The sequence below is a fragment of the Arctopsyche grandis genome, chromosome 6 (genome assembly GCF_051622035.1).
Source record: "Arctopsyche grandis isolate Sample6627 chromosome 6, ASM5162203v2, whole genome shotgun sequence".
NCBI lineage: Eukaryota > Metazoa > Arthropoda > Insecta > Trichoptera > Hydropsychidae > Arctopsyche > Arctopsyche grandis.
Window position 1 is genome coordinate 12,776,840 of NC_135360.1, and position 24,457 is coordinate 12,801,296.

The 24,457-nt window shown below is 31.2% G+C and overlaps 4 protein-coding genes across 6 annotated transcripts; 3 read left to right on the forward strand and 1 right to left on the reverse strand.

The window, feature by feature from the left end:
• Positions 1–7,330: 7,330 nt before the first annotated feature.
• On the forward strand, positions 7,331–9,210 carry LOC143913893 (glutathione S-transferase 1-like). 2 transcript variants are annotated; one of them, XM_077433941.1, is made up of 5 exons: positions 7,331–7,403; positions 8,125–8,270; positions 8,394–8,561; positions 8,635–8,756; positions 8,834–9,210. In XM_077433941.1, exons 2-5 carry the CDS (start codon positions 8,132–8,134, stop codon positions 9,005–9,007), a joined length of 603 nt encoding a protein of 200 aa, XP_077290067.1. In that variant the 5' UTR covers positions 7,331–7,403; positions 8,125–8,131; the 3' UTR covers positions 9,008–9,210. The 2 variants fall into 2 exon arrangements, with proteins under 2 accessions (XP_077290067.1, XP_077290066.1); XM_077433940.1 differs by having other exon boundaries at positions 7,345–7,407.
• A 946-nt stretch (positions 9,211–10,156) lies between these two features.
• LOC143913892 (glutathione S-transferase 1-like) lies at positions 10,157–11,495 on the forward strand. Its single transcript, XM_077433939.1, has 5 exons — positions 10,157–10,344; positions 10,522–10,668; positions 10,751–10,918; positions 11,018–11,139; positions 11,213–11,495. The coding sequence occupies exons 2-5, from the start codon at positions 10,530–10,532 to the stop codon at positions 11,384–11,386; spliced, it is 603 nt and encodes a 200-aa protein (XP_077290065.1). The 5' UTR covers positions 10,157–10,344; positions 10,522–10,529; the 3' UTR covers positions 11,387–11,495.
• LOC143913891 (glutathione S-transferase-like) lies at positions 11,488–18,723 on the reverse strand. Its single transcript, XM_077433938.1, has 4 exons — positions 18,451–18,723; positions 13,144–13,314; positions 12,898–13,067; positions 11,488–12,815 (listed from the first exon to the last, which is right to left on the reverse strand). Exons 1-4 carry the CDS (start codon positions 18,581–18,583, stop codon positions 12,648–12,650), a joined length of 642 nt encoding a protein of 213 aa, XP_077290064.1. The 5' UTR covers positions 18,584–18,723; the 3' UTR covers positions 11,488–12,647.
• LOC143913894 (glutathione S-transferase-like) lies at positions 13,382–16,958 on the forward strand. 2 transcript variants are annotated; one of them, XM_077433942.1, is made up of 5 exons: positions 13,382–13,500; positions 15,012–15,168; positions 15,242–15,409; positions 15,487–15,608; positions 16,692–16,958. In XM_077433942.1, exons 2-5 carry the CDS (start codon positions 15,030–15,032, stop codon positions 16,851–16,853), a joined length of 591 nt encoding a protein of 196 aa, XP_077290068.1. In that variant the 5' UTR covers positions 13,382–13,500; positions 15,012–15,029; the 3' UTR covers positions 16,854–16,958. The 2 variants fall into 2 exon arrangements, with proteins under 2 accessions (XP_077290068.1, XP_077290069.1); XM_077433943.1 differs by having other exon boundaries at positions 15,015–15,168; positions 16,692–16,956.
• Positions 18,724–24,457: the final 5,734 nt, after the last annotated feature.

Genomic DNA, 24,457 nt, shown 5'->3' on the forward strand with positions numbered 1-24,457 from the left:
TTTAATTCGAAAAGGGACACGGCAAAAACTACGGCGTATATATGTATGTACATACATATGGACATAAGTACAGGGGTAGAGATAAATGCGTGGTGAAGGGGGTGTGTGACCCTGTTACGATGGGGGTGGTCGATCGACTCTTTGGATGTACATATAGTAGTTTACGCGAAATTGGCGATTCGTCAGCATATTACTAGGTTTACGACATTTTCGTAGCACCCTGTGCACTTCGTTAACCAGCTTGTGACCACACTCAAACTGACGTCGTATAATGATGACTGAATCGTAATTCAATAGGAAGTGTGGGTGCATTTAATCATATTTTATTTTCACTGTATCAAGGATTATGATGTGCACAGCTCGCGTACAATTTGAAGCTTTATTAAACTGTTCTCAATAGGTAAAGTTTATGTGGGTATATGTATGTACATACATATACATATGTGAAGTTAGTCAACGTGATGTACATATTATATAACTGCCACGGCTGCAATTCAATGGAAATAATCGTCCTCGACATGTGCCTGTCGCTGAGCTCTAAACTTTGTATTCCGCTTCATTAGAGTTGATGCAGAAAAGTTTAGACTTATCTGATGTGGTATTTTGTACATATGTACTGCCACTATTACCCATTGCGTATCTCCGTATATAATGTAGTATTTATGTACATATGTTAAGTCATATTATACTTTCTGTTATACTTTTTTTTATGCAAGATAGTACGATTAATGGTCCGTTTATGTTATCCGTTTATGTTATCCGTTTAGCTCGGCACAGCACTGCACGAAAAAGACTAATTCTATTCATACTATACAGTAGAGCATCGGAACCTGGTGGACGCGGCCCTTTTTATGCCGTACGCACAACTTTGATCTAACGCGTGCGAGCGAGATCGCGTGTGAGGGAGAAAACCGATGTTAGTTAACGTTTTGTCACCTATGTATGTAGGGACTAGCTAGCGATTGCCGATAAAGTACATACATATGTATGTATATACGTAGCTGACAAACTCTACGAGTCGTAAACAATGTGTTCCGCGAATATCAAGAGGTTGCGTGGCTCTGATATACAGTACCGCTCGTTTTCGGCACGTTCATACTTGTTTTGGACGAGTGCAAGGTAAAACCGGCTTACATATATGTACATATGTACATTACAGAGCGTGACGATACGGCGCAATATTGCTTGCGTCGTGTCATCGAGTCACTATTATCACAATATGACCTTTTTTAAAATATTCATATGCACATAATATCACTTTCCACAGTGGACAAATAAAAGCGGTTCTGCTTAATTTTTCGGTGGCATGTACTGCTGTATAATATGTATAGATCGTGTCAGTTACTACTGTTTCGGATACACCACGTACATATGACGAAACATATGAATCTGTCCATATAGACTGTTAAACGAACCTTAAAGCTCTTAAATCAAACTGAATTATTAATAGTAATCAAATCAAGCTGATGAATCCGTGTATGGTCTACTAGCATAAGTCACCCTCTCCCTTTCTTAACTAAAAAAATCTAAGGCAGTTCTATGTATACAAATCCTTTTAATCAGAAACTTGTGGCTTAGTGGCCAAATTCTACATTTTTTACTATGTATAAGAATAGACCCAAGTTTGATGCAAAAAAATGCAGATTTGGATTTACAAATCAATTTCATGAAATGATACGATACATATGATAAAGTACTAAAGTCCATCCGCTTACACTCCATTTTGACCAATAGCAGTTATATTATATACATACATATATACATATGTATATACCAGGAAGGCCTGACAGATAAACCCCAATGCGCCTTCCTGGCCAATTACAAACAATGCAGCATTTTTATTACATAAGTTGCTGAATTACAAGACACTGAAAAACTTGAAATTAACGAGACATCTATGAATTTTTGAATAAATTTTATTGTTTATTAATCATATTCAAATAGTGGTGATATAGTAGATAGGATGGTTTTAGCCAATTTAATGAAGGAACTGTTTATCTTCAAAGTAACTTCCTACAGTAGACCAACTATAGAACGTATAAAAGAAGATGCCAAGATTATAAACGTTAAATAATAATAAAAAATAGTCATATAATTTGATGAAAATAAATTACACAAGAAAAATTGAAGGAAGGAGAAGGATCTTTCGACTTTAGAATATGTGAGAGTGGTTTGAGAAGAGCACGAAGTCCTTATCCCATTCAGAGATCACCAAGATGCCCGCTGCCACGATAATATACATACATATGTAGGTAGCAAACCTCAAAAGTAAACCATTCCCAATGCTCTTTTTGTATGCTCAGAATCATCCACACATTTCATAAATTATTCATATTTTCAATGACCGGTCATGCACTTTCCATCACTAATCCTCGAATTATATCAACATTTGAATAACCGGGCATTAATATGAATAATGCATTCAACCAGTTGCATTATCTATACGTTGTTGAACGCATCAATGCATCGACAGACTATAAAACACACACGAGAGACAGATCCAATATATAATCCAACATATTACCATTTCATACCAGCTACACACGTCTTGTACATATTGCAACCGCCATTGCGAGTACAGAGAGAGATACAACACGAAATACGGGCAACTTCTACGTCAGATATCGCACTTATTTTTCAGCCGGCTATCGCTGTAAACATACAGATATGTACGTGTGCATCTATCCGTATTTAATTAAGTGAATTGATATAGCAATTTGGCCCGGAGGCGAGAGATGGCACTAATTTCTCGTCCGGGGGCGCTCGTTAAGGCCAGCCGTAAATAAGTTAGCGCGCGATATTGCGAAAGTATGGCGAGACGGGAATACCTAATGGAACGTTCAGCCACGATAACAATATTGTTAAAAGTAACAGCGATGGACCGTGTTGTTTAAGGGCTTTTTAATATCGGAACGAACCACCCCCTTTATCCCCGCCCGCCCCCGAAAGCCTATAAATCATCCGCGAGCGTATCGAATCTGTGTATCTGTCTGGTTCGGTGCCGTTTGTTCGCCATTTCAGATCGTATCGGAATATCGTTGTTTGGATTGTAATTTTGCTCTCCTTCAATTTTTACCCCGCTGTTGTTGTTTTTTGGGATATTTTCTTTGGTAAAATTAATGAGGATGAGCCTGCTCGCGGAAATTTTATATGAAATCATTGATGTGTTGGTTGTAATATAATGCTATTTGTTTTTAATCTGGCCCTATACAGGTTTTCCACCTTAAATTCAATATTTTCCATTTCAAATTCAATATTTTCCATTTCAAATTAAATATTTTGATCTGGTATAATCACCACCAAATTTAATCTGATCGACGGGTCTGCAAGCAAATTCCTGGTAGAACATATAATCTTAGAACATACTTCTTCAATGGGATTCATAATTAGTGAGTATGGAGGTAGTTAAAAAATGGTGTGTACGTTCAACCACCTCACGCACTTCTGTAATACTTTTTCAATAATATTTTCTTCTAATTTCTGCAACAATCTTTCAAGAAAGTCGCAAAAAATATTTGAATTAACTGTGGAGTGCTCAATGATTTCATGCTACACAATTATATCAATATTCATTGCCGCCATCAATAAATATTTAATTTGAAATGGAAAATATTGGATTTGAAATGGAAAATATTGAATTTGAGGTGGTAAACCTGTATTCTTATGGTCAGCCCGTTAATTTAATCCGATACTTAATTCAATTAATGATAATCAAATCATAGTTCAGTTAATTTGTTCAATTATTGATGTAAAAATTATGAAAATGGAATAAGTCTTTTCGATGAAATTAATTGAATAATTAGCAACAGTTATCGAATAATATTTTCAACTTAGGGTACATGGGTTTTTTCCCTGGCCCGATATTGATGGACAGACTTAGGATATTTGTGACTCCAGGTCGATGATCGTTTCGTATCAGAGTTTGACAATTTTTCTAATATCATTGTTAAAACGGTTCCACCAAATCGGCAACCTATCCCCGTTTTTCTTAAACTCAAATTTTTAGCACCTCAAATTTGTTGATTATAATAAAATATGCTACACACCTAAAGTATCTGTAAAAATTTATGTATATCTTAAAAAAAATGCTGTATATCGAATTTTTCCATAGATGTCTCTATGATATTGTAAAAATATAATTGTATTTGTAATGTTTTTGGTGTAAAATGGGTTAAATTGTATTGAATAATAATAAAAAAAAACTGAGCGGTCACGAGTTTGAGCCCTGATCCAGTTTTGTTGACCAGACCTTGGTATGTATGTGACTCCAGGTCGATCGTTTCACATCAGAGTTTACCAATTTGTTTTCATTATTGAAACGGTTCCTGCCAAATTCGCCATCAACTCTCATTTGTTACAATTATTTTAATTTAATTTCAAATTTATTTTAATATTATAAACTTATATACATATCTATAGCACATACATATGTATGTATGTGCTTATGTAAGTATATACGAGTTGGCCATAGGTGTCACCTTTTCAGAAATCGGTGTAGCAATCCCGTAATGATACCATGCTAAAAAATAATTTAATAAAATATAATTCTTACAAATTATTTTATATACCAACTTCCTTGCGTCGATCAGAGAAATTTTCGATACTTATTGCTCAATCGATGAAAAAATATTTATATAACGTTTTACGAAATTATTTTAATACTGACAAATTGGTATAAAATTGAGCATTTCATTGTATTTTTGTTGAATATTTAATATTTTTAAGTAATAACGTTTATGTTCCAAATAAATAGTAGAAACTATAATAACATGCAGAGCAAACATACATCTAGCAAGTGCTAATCATCGGAATCTATCGGAATATATTACCTCACTTTTACCTTAACAAATTCGTAGAATTGTTGTGTAAATATGGTCCATAGACAATTATTAGCCTTTATATAAATTGTATTGATTGTTGACGTTTCAAAATTTCATATACATACATAAGTGGGCGTATTTAACATGATACAAAATAATCTGCTTCAGTGGTTTATTGTGTGATTTAAAATTATATTTGCCGCATATTAGACATTTACAACTAACAGAGCAGATTTTTTGTAGCATACGTATGTTTAATTATTTTCAATTACTTTCTGTGTGAAATTATTTTCTTTGCTATAAACTCGAAAATATTTCAGATTTACATACCTGTACCGTTTACAAATGGAGAATGAACGAGTAACAAATAAAGGAAAGAAAATTGTAATCAAAATAAAACAGAAACTTATGTTAATTGAAAGATTCGAAAACGTAAGAGAGATTTGAAAAATAATTTAGAGGCGTTCTCGAGAGATTGTGATAGTTTTGCAGGTCCTTCGAAACGAAAAATTATGAAATTGTCAACATACGGAGATTTGTTATATCATCAATGAAACATATTTATCGTCAAAGTCTTCTGAAAACTCTTATTGAGGAAGATGACAACCTGATCAATTTCTGGAAAAAATGACGATATTAGATGCTATTCACGGAATAACACTTGTTCGATCATAGAGAAAGATTCTTCCTGACATTGAAACAGATTTAGTGGATTTAGTGGACTGAAATATGTATGTGGATTATTGGAAAATTTAAAATGTTTTGAAAGCGTGGATAAGGAACACATCGAAGAGTGTTTAAGTGATCCAGGTTTTAAGCGCATGGATGATTCAGATATTTATTTATTTATTATTTTATAATAATAATAACAATAATATGACCAATGCGACCTAACAGGTTGCCCCAAAGCGTCACACCAGTCTTAAAAAAAGAATATCGTTTCTTTTGTTTCTCAAGAGGAAGAAAATGAGAGTGTCACTACAAGTGAAGAAGATACCAGTGGTTACATTAGTCATAAAACAGTATAACACTAGTACGGCCACTAATCTGCTTAACTATGAGCGTTTTTCTTAATAAATAATGAGTATTAAAATTATGAATCAAATATTTGTGTTGTAAATACGATATTATGTATATTCGAAACCAAGTCAAAATTTGATGATTCAGATTATTCGTGTTTTTCAATTATCCGTGCCCTTCCTCCTCAGCATTAGCCCGGATAATCGAGAGTGTACTGCATGTATATTTACATATATAATATTATAGTCATATTCTTAAGCTAGAATTTAATTTTAAACAAAGTGTTAAAGCGTTCTTAATTAGGTTTTTAATAAAAACGTGTCACTAGTTAATTCACTTCGTTAACGCTGAGCATTTTACTCGGAGACTTGAGAATTTATCTAAATAGTCTGTTAAGTTTTTAACATCTATTTATATTATACTTTCTTTTCAGTGGCCGCTTCACAGCAATGCACCCAACTGATATTGAATCTTATAATATAAAAACACTTATTGTATCATACTTTTTGATTAATTCAAGTATACAATATACTTGAATTAATCAAATGCACAATTCTACGTACGTATGTACATATGTACATATATTCATATACATACATATGTAGTTTCACTCAAATGAAAAGATTAGATTAGATTAAATAACCAGTAGATCACCCTTTTTAGCTCCTATGTATCTGATTTCAATTTTTAACTCCTACATATCTAAACTGAAAACAAAGTACTCGAGATGTATGTGTTATTTAGTTTAATAATAGATAATAATACTGAACTCATTCCATACAATATATTGTACATAACAAACTGATGTCATTAAGCATATCATGATTACGGGATAAAAAAAGGGTCTCTCCCCCCGTCGTACATACTCACTTAATTTGCGCGAGCAGGATACAACAGGAACAAGAGGAACAGGCTTTTCCTCCCGTATTCTGCGCGCGCACATTAAACAAGGCTGTATGACAAAAAGAGAGATAATTTCACAGCATGCCACTCATATACATATATTATATATACATAGTACAGTTTACCATGCACCCTTTTTTTTGATCTTTCGACTTAAGATCTTTCGATTTTCGATTTTTGCCTTCCGATATTTGCGTTTTCGGGCGTTTCACTTTCGGTCCCGTGAGGGAGACCGCATGATTACATATGTAAATATAACGACAAAAGTTGACCTTCAACATTCTTCAACGTTGCACCGCGGCCGATCGAGCGCATCTCCCAAATTTGGGATCGACATCCAGTGATCCTCAACAATCATGAATGACGAGTGTGTGGTTGATTATTGAATCAAATATGTATTAAGGTGTCTCATATAATGACTGCAACAATTAACGAATGTAAGAATTCGGCCAAATTGTAATGATTTTTAGTCCGCTCGGACAGATTGAAGTTGATCAATGACCTTGAATTCAACAACAGTCATGAACATGACGCAATAGTTTTGAATCGCTGATTTTTCCGTCGATGCGTGGTTTCGGATAACCGTTATTGTGATCAGAATCAGTTAACCGCCGACGCTCGTCCCACTGACTCGTTCGTCAACACGATTCCACTTTGAACGTATGTAGGTATATTTTATATTATTGTGGTTTATACAGAGAGATATAACATTTCTCTGGGTTTATATATATATTTTTTTGATTTTTAATGTAGATTTTTACTAATAGTTAAGTGTGACTCGTAATTGACAGTTTCCGTTGAGAGTACGTAACTAACAAGTGACAACACATTGCGCAATATGTACATAGAGATCATTGAACTCGTAGAATAATTTTAGATCGATTTTTATTTAGAATGTATGTCAAATTAAATGGCATGTCTAAAAATATTATATATTTACATACTTATATATTGTATGTATACATATTTCTCAAAAAATTAAAGCAGCACAGTGCAAATGTGCATTAGTAGGATGTAGACTTTAGAAATACTTTATTTGAATATAAAATAAGATTAATTAATTAAAAAAATAATATTTAATTTTAAAGTTTTAGTATTTAAAAAGAAAAAATATAATAATTTAATAGAAAAATAGTAATTAAAATGAAAATTAAATTCATTAATAAATGGCTTAAAAAAATTTTTAATTAAAAAAGTTTCTCTTTTTTTTTTAATCACCCCAATTAAATTAAAATTAAATTAAATTTATGCTATAAATTTTAAATGATTTAAGATTTTTATTTTAAATTATTTTATTTAAAACTTAATATTAAATTTTAAATGTTTGGCACTGATTTGTCAACTTAAACTCTATTTTTTTTTTACATTACATCAATTCCAGCTTCAAGATGGCCGATTCCAAATATAAGCTAACTTACTTCAACGTGAAAGGACTTGCTGAATGTATACGGTTTCTATTCGCTTATGCTGATGTAGACTTCGAAGACAACAGAATCGAAAAGGAAGACTGGCCTGCCATGAAAGAGAGTACGTACTTTATTTTAAAAAAATAATTTGAAGTGGAAAATATTAGAATTGGTGCAATTCGATATGTATGCAAAGTTAACGGTCTTTAACGGCTCGCCATAACGATTTCATTACTTTTTTCAGAACAACCATACGGCACACTTCCGGTGCTCGAAGTCGATGGTAAAATTTTGAACCAATCTGTAACCATGATGAGATTTTTGGGCAAACGTTTCGGACTGGTCGCCGAAGATCCTTTCACAGAAGCTTTATTGGAGGCGTTGGTCGACAATTTAAGAGACACTCAAGCAAGTATGTGCTTCTTTTACAGCATTGAATCCCACGAAACATGAAGTTCGAGTTTTTAATGATTTATATTTTTCAGAATTGAAAGAATCAATTGCAAATAAAACTCCAGAGAGTGAAAAGGCAGCCCATGAAGCTTTAAAATACATTCTGGATAAATTTGAAAAACTCCTTCCAGAAGGATACCTTTACGGATCAAAGGTATGAACGTAATGAAATTCAATCAACATTGACTTTAGTATTAATTAACTCACATGTATATGTAATTTGATTTTCAGCCAACTTGGGTCGATATCTACGTTACTGGATTGTTTGAAACTATCAATGACTACATTCCTAATATTCTCAGTCCTTATCCAAATCTCACAGGATTGGTAGAAAAAATCAAAAGCAAAGACGGTATCAAAAAGTATATTAAACAGAGACCGGTACAGGCACCTCATCCTCATTAAGTTGAGATTGAAATAATTTAAACAATCATACTATACGTATATCAACTATTAAATCGTGTATTATTTCCTGACTTTTAACTATTGTGGAATGATTTTTATTATCTTATCGCTTTATGTTTTTATAGTTGTAAAAATGGCTTTTAGTAATATGATAATTGATTAATGGCATGAAGTATTATATAATATATATTTTTAATAAATTGAAAATAAAATACAGTGTTTCATTAAAAGAATTGTTCTATCCTACTTAATACTGTTTATCTGATAACTATTAGGAATTAAAAATATCACACCATATACAAATGTAGTATATCAATTTAAATAATTGTTTATTTAATGGATACTTAATCGAAAAATTATAATCACTGTAATAATTACAATATTTATATGTATATAAATTCAAGGTCATATAATTTTTTTCTTTTAAACTTAAACAATTCATGTCTACGTGGATATTCTTTAATATTTAGTCAAAAAAACTCCAAATTAGCCTTACTTGAGTATGAGTATGGAGCTTCATTTAGGTGATTATTGTATACTATTTTACAATTATTGATATATACATCTTTTCATTTGTATTTATTAATATTTAAAATTTATATTTTCCCGGTGTTTCTGCACTGAGTGACACCTGTGGTATTAAATTTGTACACATATAAATTTATAGATTATGATTTTTTTAAATCATATTCAAATAGTGGTGACATAGTGAATAGGACGGTTGTTGCCAATTTGATGATTAACCATTTCAACAATTTGGCAAATACTGATAGGAAATGATCGACTTGGAGTCACAAACATCCAAGTCTGACGATCAGCACTACAGAAATACTTCCAAATAAATTATTTTCATTCGAGGTCAACCCAAGGCTTAAACCCGGAAACCTCTCGGTGGTTAGTATTAACGCAACCACCAAACTGTGCTATAGGCTTTAGCACCAACAGGCTATAGGATCATTACTGCTATTTTTTTTATGTTCCGTATTTAATGCTTTATTACTGCAATTTTTTTAATCTTGTATGAATGGCAGTTATTAAAATTATCAATAGGATATTTGATTGTATAATATATCAAGTGTATACCTGAGCTTTTAGCACATACATATGTATGTGAATACATATAAACACGTAATTTAGGTACACTCGAATGATTCGACAGAATCCTCCAGATAACCATGATCATTAGTGATTTTGCACAGATAACCTTGAACGATGACACAGCAGTTTGTAACCACTGTCTTGATTTTGTGAATCGTGTTATTATACTTAAATTCGGCGCCAACAGCGATAATGATCAGTTCACCACCAGTATTGACCAGAAGTGCTTGTGGCGTCTGGTAAGTACGCAAGTATTATATGTATTATATATGTAAAATTAAAAATTGTATATTTATGACTATAATTTACCACATCAATATCGTGGTATGTGTATCTACGCTATTTATTGTCATTTTTACTAGTTTTACATTTATTTTGACCTTCTATATCTATTGCATTATTGATTTTTCTAACAGTGTACAAAATGGCCGCTTCTACATACAAGTTGACTTATTTCAACTCCAAAGGCCTATCTGAAGGTATACGTTTCATTTTTGCATATGCCGATGTCAAATTCGAAGATTTCAGATTCGAACGACCCGATTGGGCTGCTTTGAAAGAAAGTAAGATACATTTAAGTCTTTACAAGGTTTACATCTTAAAATGAATAATGGAATAAGTTTCACTCTATGTATGTATTTTTAGAGCAACCTTATGGTACCGTTCCCGTATTGGAAGTCGACGGCAAACAACTGACTCAATCAGTAGCCATCTGCAGATTTTTGGGAAAGCGTTTCGGTCTCGTAGCTTCAGATCCATTCACAGAAGCTTTACTAGAAGCTCTTGTCGACAACATCAGGGATGCATTAACAAGTATGAATTTTATTCAATGCGATCGTTAAGGGTGATTGATCACCTTTGTGTGTATCATTAAAAAAAATGATTACTACAAATACTTTTATATTTTTTCAGAGCTGATGCAAGCGTTTCACAATAAAACTCCCGAGACTGAAAAAGCCTCTAAGGAAGCTTTGACTTTCGTTTTGTCCAAAATTGAAAATCTTGCTACGGAAGGTTACTTCTATGGATCCAAAGTAATGTGGAAACAATTCTTATACCTGTATGTTTCGCACGTGTATATTTGATTACAATTTTTATTTGTTTCAGGCTACTTGGGTCGATATATACTTTTCGGGTTTTGTCGAATCGATGAGGGATCATGAGCCAGCTTTCCTCGATCCGTATCCAAATCTCAAGGCACTCGTCGATAGAATCAAGAATAAAGACAGTGTACAGAAATACATTAAACAGAGACCTGCTCCGATGCCTCATGCGCATTAAATTAATATTATGTGCATATAAAAATTAAAAAATATATGTACACACAGTTTTACCACGCATGTCATTTGTGTTAATGGTATGAGCAAATAAAAAGTTTTCCTCCAAATATACATATCTCGTTTTATTTAAAAACTTGCCCGGTTACTTTAAAATCGCTGGTTTCATTCTAAAGTACTAAATTATTACTGATACGATTTGTCTTAATGTAACTGGATATTGATTTTACATTAAGCACTCGTGTACACCGTTCAATTATAAATCGACAAGACCTTTAATTATATTTACATTTAAAAGCAATAAGCAGTCGGAACACAAAGTGCTTAAAACGCATATTAATTGATCTAAATGTGTGCCACTATATTTGAAAGTTGCATAAGTCCACTTTTCCTCATTTCGAGAAATATTTCGCAAAACGTTAAATATATTTTTTTGTGTCTAAAAATATTTAAAAATACAGTTGGACTGTAATACTTTTATTCTGCTTTTTTGAGATTCTGGAAATATCGAATTAAAAAAAGTGAAAGTCAAGCAGGAATAGTAGTTTTGGAACTCAAAATTGGACTTCCCCCACTTTCAAATATAACGGCTCATACATATATCGAAAAAAAATGTTTGTCAATGTGTACGTAGACGATTTATTTTTGTAAATGAAAAATCAACCTAATGAGCTATCTTTTTCATTTTTGTAATTTTATATACAGCTTGAGCCTAATGTGTGAGGCAAATACGTATTACATACATATGTATAATTTATCTCTTGTAACTTATTATATATCATCATGTCTCATCAGGACTGTCAAATTTTAATCCGATGGAATATTTTTATCTAAAAAATCGTTATTTTTTTTGATTAAATTTGATCGATTTGGATCTATTGATTGAATTCGATTGATTTGAATCAAAACTTCAGTTTAATTGATTTATATATAAATTTTTATTCCGATAATGAAAATCGTTTTTTGGAATCAATAATCATGTTATGTAGATATCAAACATACAATTGTAATTTAAACTTTATTAATATACATATAATTACTTGTAATATTCAATGTTATATTCATGTATGTGTATTTGTAGACTGTATATGTTTTCTGTATTTTTAAAAGCCTTTTTATAGGACACAAATAAATAAATTAATATATTAATGAATGTTTACCTCATTGACCAATACACTTTTATCAATTGTCAATACCAACTACAAACATACATTGAATTAAAAATTAAATGACAAGTCTTCGTATTATTTTATTTAATTTTCAATTTACATAGTGGTGAAAGGCCTCTTTTCGAGATAATTCTGCACGGTGTTTGTTTCTTGGATGATCCTCTTGATATGGGTTAAATTTGGGTACGATCCTAAAATTTCATTCTTCAACCTAGTTTCCAAGGTGTCTATCCAACCAGCGAAGTAAACGTCAGCCCATGTAGCCTTGATAAAAACGAAAATATCAAATCAATACAGTTACGTAATTAAATTAATAAGAATTGTTTGGAATTTAAAGAATATTTACCTGACTTCCGTAAAAGAATCCTTCAGCCGCAATGGCATTAAACTTTTGCAAAAATATTGGAAGTAGTTCATTTTCGAACTTAGCGATTTCAGTTGTATCTGGTGGAGGAATGCTTCCTCTGGCGAAAATTTCAGCTGGAGTTTGAGACCCAAGAAGAGCCTTGGACAATTCTGAAAATACCATATTATACAAAAAATATACCCACATATACCTTAAATTTTAAAAAATCATTGGATTTTAACTTACTCGATTGCAAGTCTGCCATATGATCGACAAGAGCGTCTAGTTGTGCATTGTGGAGATCGTCCTTTCCCGACAGATTGAACTTCTTACCCAAATATCTGGCGATTGCGACCGATTGAGTCAAAACGAACGCATCCCCCGTGTCCAAGACTGGTAATTGGCCGAAGGGTTTGTCTGTAATCATACATAACACAATTTAATGATACGCATATATGTAGGTATGAAAATAAAAATATTTTAGATCGATAAGCGAGTGTGACGTTCACACAAAACAAACACGAAGTGCTTAAAATTAGAATTCTCCAACAGCTACGAGCATTTCACCTCTACTGCCAGACTTGCTTGGACGTTTGTAGACAGGTTTGAATTTGATTCATACAACATATTAAGTTAATTAGACCCAACTACAAAAATTATAATAAAAATTCAAAATTAATTCAATACACAATAGAACTATCGATTTAGACGCCTCGTATAGAAAAACGTCTCTTAGAAACACAATTTGTACATTTCCATCACAAAATGGTAGTAAAAATCAATATATTTTCCCTTTTACATACATACATATACGAGTACATATGTTATTCAATCTAAATTTACGATGCACAGTTATGTATGGTTTTAAACACTCTTCATAATTTCAATCAAAATTACCTTACAAACAATTAGTTCAGACTGTGAATTAGAATGTTATAAATTAAGCTTTTCAAATTTAATAAAAACGAAAACTTTTTTCGATGAGAGAAAAAATTATTAAATTGAATTTTAGCTATCTTCTATCTATCGAAGTATCTTCATCTTCTGTGCGTATAGAGATTGGTAAATATTTATTGAATTATGTACATACTACGTTAACATGTGCATAATACTTAGGGTGACCATACGTCCCGTTTTGGCCCGGACAGTTCCGTTTTTCCGTGCTTTGCGTTCATCCCGTCGTATTCGTAAAATTATTTGATTTGTCCCGTTTTGTCCGTCACTGATCCACAGAAAATGTTATTATACTAAGTTATTATATTAGAATAATGTTATTATACTTCCATATTTTACCAAATCAATATGTTTCCCAAAAACAAATATTATTACATAAATATACATTTATATACAATGTATTCATATTATAGTAAAATTTAAATTAAAAATTATAATATGATGTAACGTGATTCATTTTACATGTTTCTAAAAAAAATTGCTTCTTTTGATCATAAATATTATAAAATAACTGTAAAATACAAAATTATATTATGTTTATTTTTTTATATTGTTACATTTTCTTCTTTTAAAGAAATGTACATACATACGCTCTGATAAAAATTATAGTACGTAATAAAAGAAGAAATCAAAATTTTCACTTGCACGTAATCTATTTAGAAAATTTATTGTTATTTTATTTTTTGTTAATTTTACAATGTTTCAGAAAAAGTATAGTATTATATTTTTTTTATCGTGTTTCTATATTCCTTGTACACAAAAATTTTACATTCTGAAAATAAATTATAATTCTTTGACAATTATTTGAAATTTGAGGGAAAATTTATAAAAATTTTAGACGTATGTACAACAATTTTTTTTATTTGCGGAGAGGAGGAGACAATTTTTAGCGGAGTGTCCCATTTTAAGTCCTGGGTAATGTGATCACCCTAATAATACTAAATATGTACATATGTAGGTATATATACATACATATATTAATGATCGTTGCCCCACGAAATAGTCATATTGTGATAAATGTATTTATCATCTACATGTGAAATGCGAAAATGTACATAGATGATTTGTTATTTAAAAAAAAATCATAATATTCGTATAATTAATTTTCAATGTGAATAAATTCCTCTCAATTTAATGATTAGAAACACATTACATTTCAGAAGAAGAAAAAACTAAATATGGCCGATTCCACTTACAAACTAATCTACTTCGACATAAGAGGCATGGCCGAATGCATTCGGTACATGTTTGCTTATTTTGATGTCGAATTTGAAGACTCGAGGATTGCTCGCGAAGATTGGCCTGCCATAAAAGAACGTACGATGCATATGTCAATTAATTCCCATACAATGTAGTTGACAATCCAATTTATTACATCAACGATTTGTAGAGCAACCCTTTGGCAAAATTCCCGTATTGGAAGTGGACGAAAAGCAGTTGTCCCAATCGGTGGCCATCTGCAGGTATTTGGGAAAACGCTTCGGGCTGACGACCGACGATCCGTTCAAAGACGCTCTGCTCGAAGCCGTCGTGGACAACATGAGAGACGTTCAAATAAGTCAGTATATTTTTCAATGCAAATTTAAAACACCCTTATTAATTCAGCGTTATATAATTTTGTGTCTTTATTCTTAGAGTTGTCTGGGGAATTTTTAAAGAAGACTCCGGAGGCCAGAGAAGAGGCCGAAACTGCGTTCACGTACACGTACTCTAAACTAGAACCCCTAGCTGCGGATGGCTTCTTTTATGGATCCGAGGTAGTTGCCAATGTTCGTTTCCGTTCACGAACGTGGTATAAAATATATTCCGATTCGAATGCACTATATTGTGTCGTAAAATATCGCGAAAATCCTATGAAAATCCAATTGCATATTCATTCCGCACTTTGCCGACGTTAAAACGTTCCAATTGAAGTATTGATGAAACGCATTCAAATAAAATATATGTATGAAAAAACATACATATTTACATCTACTTGCAATTTAAATTCGATTCGTTGATGTTTTTGGTCGTGTGGCGAATAAAAACAAATATTTCAACACAGACTGTAAAAAAGTTGAGATAAACTGAATAGTACAGTAATATATCATTTTGATAACGTATTTTATTAGGAAAATGCGCAATAAAAAGAATATGGGGTAAAAAAAATATTAGATTAGATATTAAAAATAAGACTAATTTGATTAAAAAATAATACATGTAAAAAGCACGAAGCATTAAAATTTCATTGCATATACTTTTATATTACTTTCATTTTTAATTCTTCAAATAATGACCTTATTTAAAGATTCATTCTATCGTTAAGATTATTTAGAGCTACTTTACTGTGAAACACAAAAAGGCCACAATATTATTCATCCTCCAATAAGATTTCAAGAAGAATATAAAATATGAACAGCCTAAAATAAATTTTCGTATCTTGAATGGGGGCAATATATTTTGCTTCAATTAATGGAATTTAATTAAATATATATTCAAGATAACATTAAATTCTAGTAAAAAAAATCTCGAGTTCGAATTTTCGCATGATCATAAAACTTAATCTGTTGTTACTACGTACATTTGTATGATAGATAAAGTAAAAATAGAAAGCTTAATAATTTCTGAATTATTTTAATTCAATACTTGAATTTTATAACCGCTTAACACAAAGAGTATCAAAAACGTTCTTTGTATAATACATGTATAAATAATTAATATCTTCCAATTTTTAATGTCGTATTATTAGTAATACATGCATGTATATTTTATGATAAGTTCGTAAAAAATTATATTAGAATATTGAATATGTGAAAGTGTATTATGAATAATCAATACTTATGGATTTTTTTTATTTTTAGCCCACGTGGGTTGACGTGTATTTTGCCGGAATGTTGGACACCATCACGTGGTATAAGCCGGACATTCTGAAACCTTATCCTAATCTAATGGCTTTGTGTGAAAAAATCAGAGAGAAAGAAAGCCTCAAGACTTATCTCGAAAATAGACCGGAAAAGGAGTGACTTCATATTTTCGCATAATCACAAAAATATTACAGCACATACATATGTAGATAACACTAAGATGTAACATAGAACATGTTGTACTGATTAAAATGTGATTTCTTTTCGATTCATTGGTTTTCATTCGATAAAATAACCTATTAAGTGTTTCAGCAAAATGTAAAACAACTGATATATATATATTTTTTTTTTCATACCAGGAAGGCATTACAGGTAAACCCCAATGCGCCTTCCTGGCCAAATTACAAACAATACAGCATTTTTTATTATATATGTCGTTAAATTACGAGACACTGACTTAAACTCGACAATTAACGAGACATCTATGAATTGTACATACATTTTTATTTTAATATTTACATTAATCATACTCAAATAGTGGTGACATAGTGGGTAGGAAGGATTTTTAGAAAATTTGTAATCGGGAATCGTTTCAACAATGAAATCAGGGAAAATTGGCAAACTCTGATAAGAAACGATCAACCAGGAGTCACAAATCCTGGTCTGACCAGCAGCATTACAGATATAATCAGAAAAATTCTTTTCAATCGAGGTCAGCTCAAGGGATCGAACTCGGCGCCTCTCAGTGTTAAGCAGAAGCTTAACGACCGAGCCACGCTGCTGGCTAATTAGTTCACTGTGCTACTTTTATATTAGATCTGAGGATTTAATATCACACTGAAATGAAACTAACTGATAATAAAAGGTGTCTGTTGATTTATCAACGCATATTTTCAAACGTAGACTTACTACTATAGATAAATCAATTGATAATATATTGACATTAATACTAAAAATGATAAAAAAAATAATCCAATAATCTACTGTTGTACTAAATAATGTATCTTACCAAATATATATTCAATCCAAGTTAATAACTCGATCCATTTACTATGAAAATCATACAAATACATACATACATACATAAATCATGACCAACCCATGGCTTTATCTACATAATATATATATATATATATATATATATATATATATATATATATGGGGAATATATAATAATACATACATATGTACATAAGTGTCGTAAGCAAAATGCGGTAATGACGCATACATGCCGACTGAAAACGTACTGGACCTAATGTAGGGAAAATCACACATTTTGAAATATAAGACAAAAGTTCTACTTCTGGTTATCAGATTTTGTTCAAAATTTTCTTATTACTTTATATTACTATAAGGATTATATGCATGAAATACCAAGAAGATATAAATAATTTAAAAGGTATAAATAAAATAATGAAATATTGTTTTAAAAAAAATAATACTTCTGGCTTACGAATTGCATTCAAAACCTATCAGTTAGAACATACATACATAAAAAATATAAATATAAATTTTTAAATTAAGACGTTCAGTTTTGTGGATCGCAGCATTTTTGTCTTTACTAAGAGGAAGAAATCGCATTTTAAGTTTACCAAACTTGTTTTTTTTTATTTACATGATATATGTATGTAGATGCAAAAATTATACTAGAATTTTCTTGAATCTTTGTATGTAGAACAAGAGTTAAAGACTATTTTATATAATATAAAACCCCAAAAGGTTTTGCATCAAAATATTAAAACATAAAATTTCGTACCTGCTTTCATTTTTGGCCAGGCGTCCTTTTCTACCCTTTCATCTTCAAACTCCACTCCAGCATAAGCGAAGAGGTATCTGATGGGTTCCGATACTCCTTTAACGTTGAAGTAAGTCAACTTGTACTGAGCCATTTTGATAATTTAAATTGGAGCGGCAGTTGAAGTTTCACGTCCAAGCTGTACAAAAAACCACTAAGGAATGATAAGATTTGAACAATTTATAACAATATAATATACAGCACTTCATCACACACACTGTAATCCAAACTGATAATAAATCAACTCATCGTTATACGTCGAAAACTTAAAACAAACATACCATATTGTAAAAATTAAAATTATTGTATAATATAAATAAAAATGGGAACTCTTTCTGGAACGGGAAAAATCCTAATTTAATTTAAATCAAATGAATCATAATATACCACAAATAAAACCACCAAAACCTACAAATACTGTATAAGTCGGCGTCCAAAGTATATAAAAAAATCAATCACGCAAATTTTTACCAGATTAAAATCCACTTAATAAAAAATTTAATTAAATAAAAAAAATTCGCCTTTTTAATCATCATTTGAACAAAATTTTTGATACGTGAGTGTGCCATGATTTTCCGAAAAAACGAAATTCTCGAAAATTAACAGATACCTATCGATTTTCTGCGATACAGTTTGCTGTTCACTTGAAACGATAACAATATCTGATTAAAACAAACCCGAATTGATAAAAACTACTTTCAATGATGTTTTTCTAAGGTGTACTTTGCACTAAAATCATAATAAATGTAAGTTAAAATTTGAGCAAAATATTTCTCCGCCACTTTTCCTTCTCCCGAGTCAAAGTAAAGATTTCGCCCGGATGAAAACTATACAAAAGCACATTCAATGGATGTTCAAATATTTACATTGAAAAGGGGAAAACCTTCCTCATCCCCCTGTCACCCTCCCCAGCCGTCACTAGACAACATACGATATCTTCCTCTGATCTATTCAAATCGTTTACGTCCAAACAAATGTTGACTTTATACTTCAACAGTACCAGAGAATACATAGACTTAGTCGAAATTAACCGTGGTTTTCAATTATTTTTCACGAAAATTCACATTAAAGAAATGATTTGATTCATGAAACTTATTTTACAAACATTAAACTTGATTCACTTTCATAAAAATGTTAAAAAACAGTAAGTTAATAAATTAAATCCACGCATTAACTATCCAGATTATTTTTTGAATAGAATATGTATGCGATTTGTTTTAAAGATTACATATGTACATAGCTATTAAAAATCGTAATCACCTTGTTTAACATAACTCGTAATGAAGTTTTAAAACATGAACTCGGATACTATAAAAAATCTGTATAATATATGTATATGTATACATAATATAATACTCATGGCCCAAACTTGAACATGTGTAATTGTTGTATATTCCTTTACTTAAAAAGTTTTCTATTCTACTAATTCATAAAGTTGAATCAAATCAAAGCACAAATCTACATTTTTATTTTCCCCAAAAATAGTCTTCTACCATGTTTTGCATTAGGAAGCCGAACCTCAAACAAACCAACACAAAAGAACCATTTATACAACGACTTTAGGGGCATATTTCTAAGCCCAAAAAAAATTACATACATTCATATATACCCAGCATTATTCCTCGAGTGATTCTGAATATTCAAAGGGCTAAATCTTCTCTTAAAACTTGGCCGTACATATGTATATCTTGTGCAATATCCAACTAACTCAAAACAACCATATATTCTTATAAAATAAATTAAATAAAATCAGAAACAATATTATATCTTTCTCATACATCTATATATACTATCATACTATCATTAATCTTTAAATTTCATCTCCATGCCTATCGATATGCAGTGTTTTTTTTTCACTAAAATTTATTTTACTTATTATAATGGTTAGGTTATGTAAACTATGTATGCATATTGAAGCCTTCATGTATGTAAGTGACGAATAATTATAAAAAAAATTAAGGAAACTAAAATACACGTTTTTTTTATATTAGAAGGTTTTTTATTGCTTACAAAATATTTTCACAATACATCCTATGTAAGTCTTTTCTAATAGCGTCAGTGAAATCTAGGCTTTGGCTTAGAATATCATTGAATCAGTATATAAGAGTATCTATTTGATTAAGAGTATGAGTATATAAGAGTATCAGTGATCTAGGCTTTGCCTAAGAATCACAATATATATGTATGTACATCTGCGGAACTTTTACTTTAACATACCGGGCTCGAAAGAAAAATTTTCACGAATGGTAGAGCTCGATAATTTTCAAAACATGACATTTTGTCACCTGAGGTAAAAAGAAAAATTTGCGCCTCTATATGATTTCATTTTTTACTTTCAATAAATATTTCTTAATCAGAAATACAATATTATCCTTATTATATATTCTTACAAGCGTGCGCCACAACCGAAATTTTTTTTCGAATGTTTGAGAAAACCCGGGGGAAGAATATGAGCTATTGCTTATAGGCCACTGTTCGAAGAAGAGTATTTTCAAAAGTCTTCATATATACATATGTATATATGTATTCATTTATGACCTTTTAATGAGTCAGAGTTTCTCAAATTAATCATTACTGATTTACTTGATACGTTCGCTAAATTCAAATTTTCGCATCAGAGAGACATGCAAAACTGAACGATTTACGATAAGGTACGAAAATATTGGATTTTTCACTTGAGGGAGAGCTACGTTTCTTGCACCATTTTGAGCCCTGGTAACATGTATGTATGTATATGAAAATAAAATACCTAGATTACGTGTTATGTAGAACAAACTGAAAAATATCATCAAAAATACTAACATATTCCTTGTACTGAAAATAAATGGACCATAGTGACGGCATCCATTCATTTTTCTTTTGGCGCAAAGGCGAACGGGACTGAGGAAAGGGAGGGAGCATGATGGCGAAGGATTTGAGTGTGACTTTGGCGACTTTCACGCTTTTGCATAAAGGAGTGTGACGTCGCCCTTGGTGATATAATGATATCGGAGCGATCTGTCATCAGAGGTGGTGAAAAATGTCCGACGCGGAGTGAAAACGGCAAAGAGAATGGAAAAGGCACAACGGCGTGCACTGAATGGCCACCCCCGTGAAATGGTGGGAATTTGTCAGGCAGGACGCGCGAGATCTCACCCCGATAAGAGCCCTTTTGTATTCTCTTCTACCACTACTTCTTCTTCTTCTTCTTCTTCTTCTTCTTCTTCTCCTACTCCTTTTTTTCCTCTTTTGCTTTCTCCGAATGTGTATGCGAATATTTAGGTGTGTGGGTGTGTGTGTGTGTTATTTCGCGGGGATCACTTGCCTTTGTGCCGGGGTCAACCTGTGGGCTTAACCCGAAAAGGGTGCGACCGCATCAAAGAGACCCAATCTGTATCTGGTCTTATTAAACCCCATTGTCGGCGTTGACGTTGACACATATGATATGCCGCAAAGTTGCGGCGTTGAATTCCCTTTAAAACTAACCCACCTGAAGCACTTGACAACTTTGTAATATAATCTTTTGAGAAGCGGTGTGTTTAATTTAACGGCGACGATTACGATATTAGAACTTTGCTTGGAATGTGGAATATCTGGTAAAATAATTTGATACAAATACGAGAATCTCAGATGTTATCAATCGAAGAAAAATATTACAATGTACTGTGTATGGAATCTTACATATGCACATGCATTGAGCGCTTTCGTTGTATTATATTTATGTTTCATGTTAGCACAAAAAATTGATGCAATGCGCAATTTTATAGATACTTCATTAAACAAACGGCTGTCAATAATGATAAGATTAAAATCTCGAAAGATACATCATAACATTGATATTTTAATCTGACGTGTCGGTCAAATAGTAGAACACATACATATTATAGATATAATATATTTAAAATTTATTCCATCTAGAGAATAAACACAGATTACCTAAGCACCGTCTGCTTTATATCGTCGACTTTAAAGAGTACCTACTTTAAAGATTATGTACTAAATATATTATGAACATACATATGTATATAAGAATTGTAAATAGAATTTTGCACATTTTTTCCTATTATGCTGTACAATAACATTAAAATAAGATAATACTATAAATAATATCGGAAAAAAAACTTGTAAAATAGAAAATAATCAGTAAATCAGTAGTTATTACATATGTATACATATGTAATATACATAAGATGTATTGTGAACATAATTTATAAACAATAAAAAGCATTTCAAAATAAATAATAAAAAATCATCTATAGTCTAGATGGTTTTTTTTTTTATTTTCTCTAGATTCTAGAGAATCATTGGTGGTAATGTACCAAATATTTGCATCATCCACGAAGCTGACCACCTGCCTCGGCTATCGTCCGACTTATACATACATATAATATAAGTCGAAGGTTTCACATTTGGATTCTGCTATCCTTTTTTCCCTATCCATAAAAGGGAATATGAAGGTGAATGAAGATCCGTCCAGACTAGGCAAAGACGGAACATGGACTTGAAAATATATTTTTATTAGAATTTTGATCTAGTATGACTATGTGTGTATGTATAAGTTACAGTTGAAGTGTATTTTTCAGTTGTAATATATTTTGACTAGTTAGAATATATTCCATCTCACATACGTAAGTTGATTCATATGGCGAATTACATTCCAACTGGAAAAAAAAATACATTGCTGAAATTATATTTGCTTGAAGAGATATAATTTACTAGTAGAATTGTATTCGAATAAGAATGACCTAAAACGCCAGCTGGTATATATTACAACTGAAAATACACTTCGACTGTAACATATGTACATACATACATATACATATGTATATACTAATTTGTCTCATCCGAACGGACCTTCATTATTATATTATATATAATTTGATAGAAAATTTCTTAAATATATTTATTAAAGATCAACATTGAGAATTGAAATTGATATCTGTGCTGTTTGATTGAAATTTCACTGTACTGAGTTTTTCATTAAGCCTATTTATTAAATTAATAACGATATTTTTACCGTCGTATTCTTAATATTACATTTATAAATGGATATGATTGCTTTTACATCGATTTACATTTAGTCGAAAACGTTCGGACGAAATCTCTCAAGAAAATCGGATTTAAGTTTCACGATGTCAACACAATTTCTCAAAGTTCAAAGGTGGATTATTTTCTTAGAACAATATTTTATTAAGGCTTGTATTTCTTCATTATGAACGGATGATCGAATGAACAGAGAGGGAGAGAAAGAGAGATAGAGAGAGAAAGAGATATTGAATTTCAGATTATGGCGTCGAAAATCGACAGTTTAATTAAGAGCTGAGTGCGTTTTAACAAAAACGACACAACACAACGCTCCGATAAATAATACAACCTTACATCAATATTAAAACTTTATACTCTACTTATTACTAGCCAGCTTCTCTCAGATGAAAGATAAAAAAACCTATTAAGGGCCCTTCTAAAACCCGTCTTCGGTCTATGTACTGAATATTAAAGGTAAACATATAAACAGTTATCAAATTCATTTATTTTTTTAGGGCAATAAAAACTAAAATAATTCATAATGAATATTGGATGACAATTGAATTGTTTCAAAGGTCTATAATAATATTTTCACAAAAAATTACAAATACGAACTAAATGTATCAGTATTTATTTCTTGTAAAAACTGTCTCATTTTTATTTTATCGTTAATTTCAGTCTGAGCGATAACGTATACCAATAATATATCAAAAATTGTTCATTTTGTCACGGGACATTCTCAAAATTAATGTCAAATTTAAAGAAAGACGCCGAATCGCAATTTTATCTTATCATATTCTGTTTATCTCAAAATATATACTCCATAAATTGATAAAACTAAAAAAATATTTAACGTTGTTGAATTCATTGTTTAATACCAATGAAATAGACTCCATATATAATATAACATCCGATAATTAGTTTTTGCTATTCTGTGTAATCGATAACAATGCAACAAATTTGC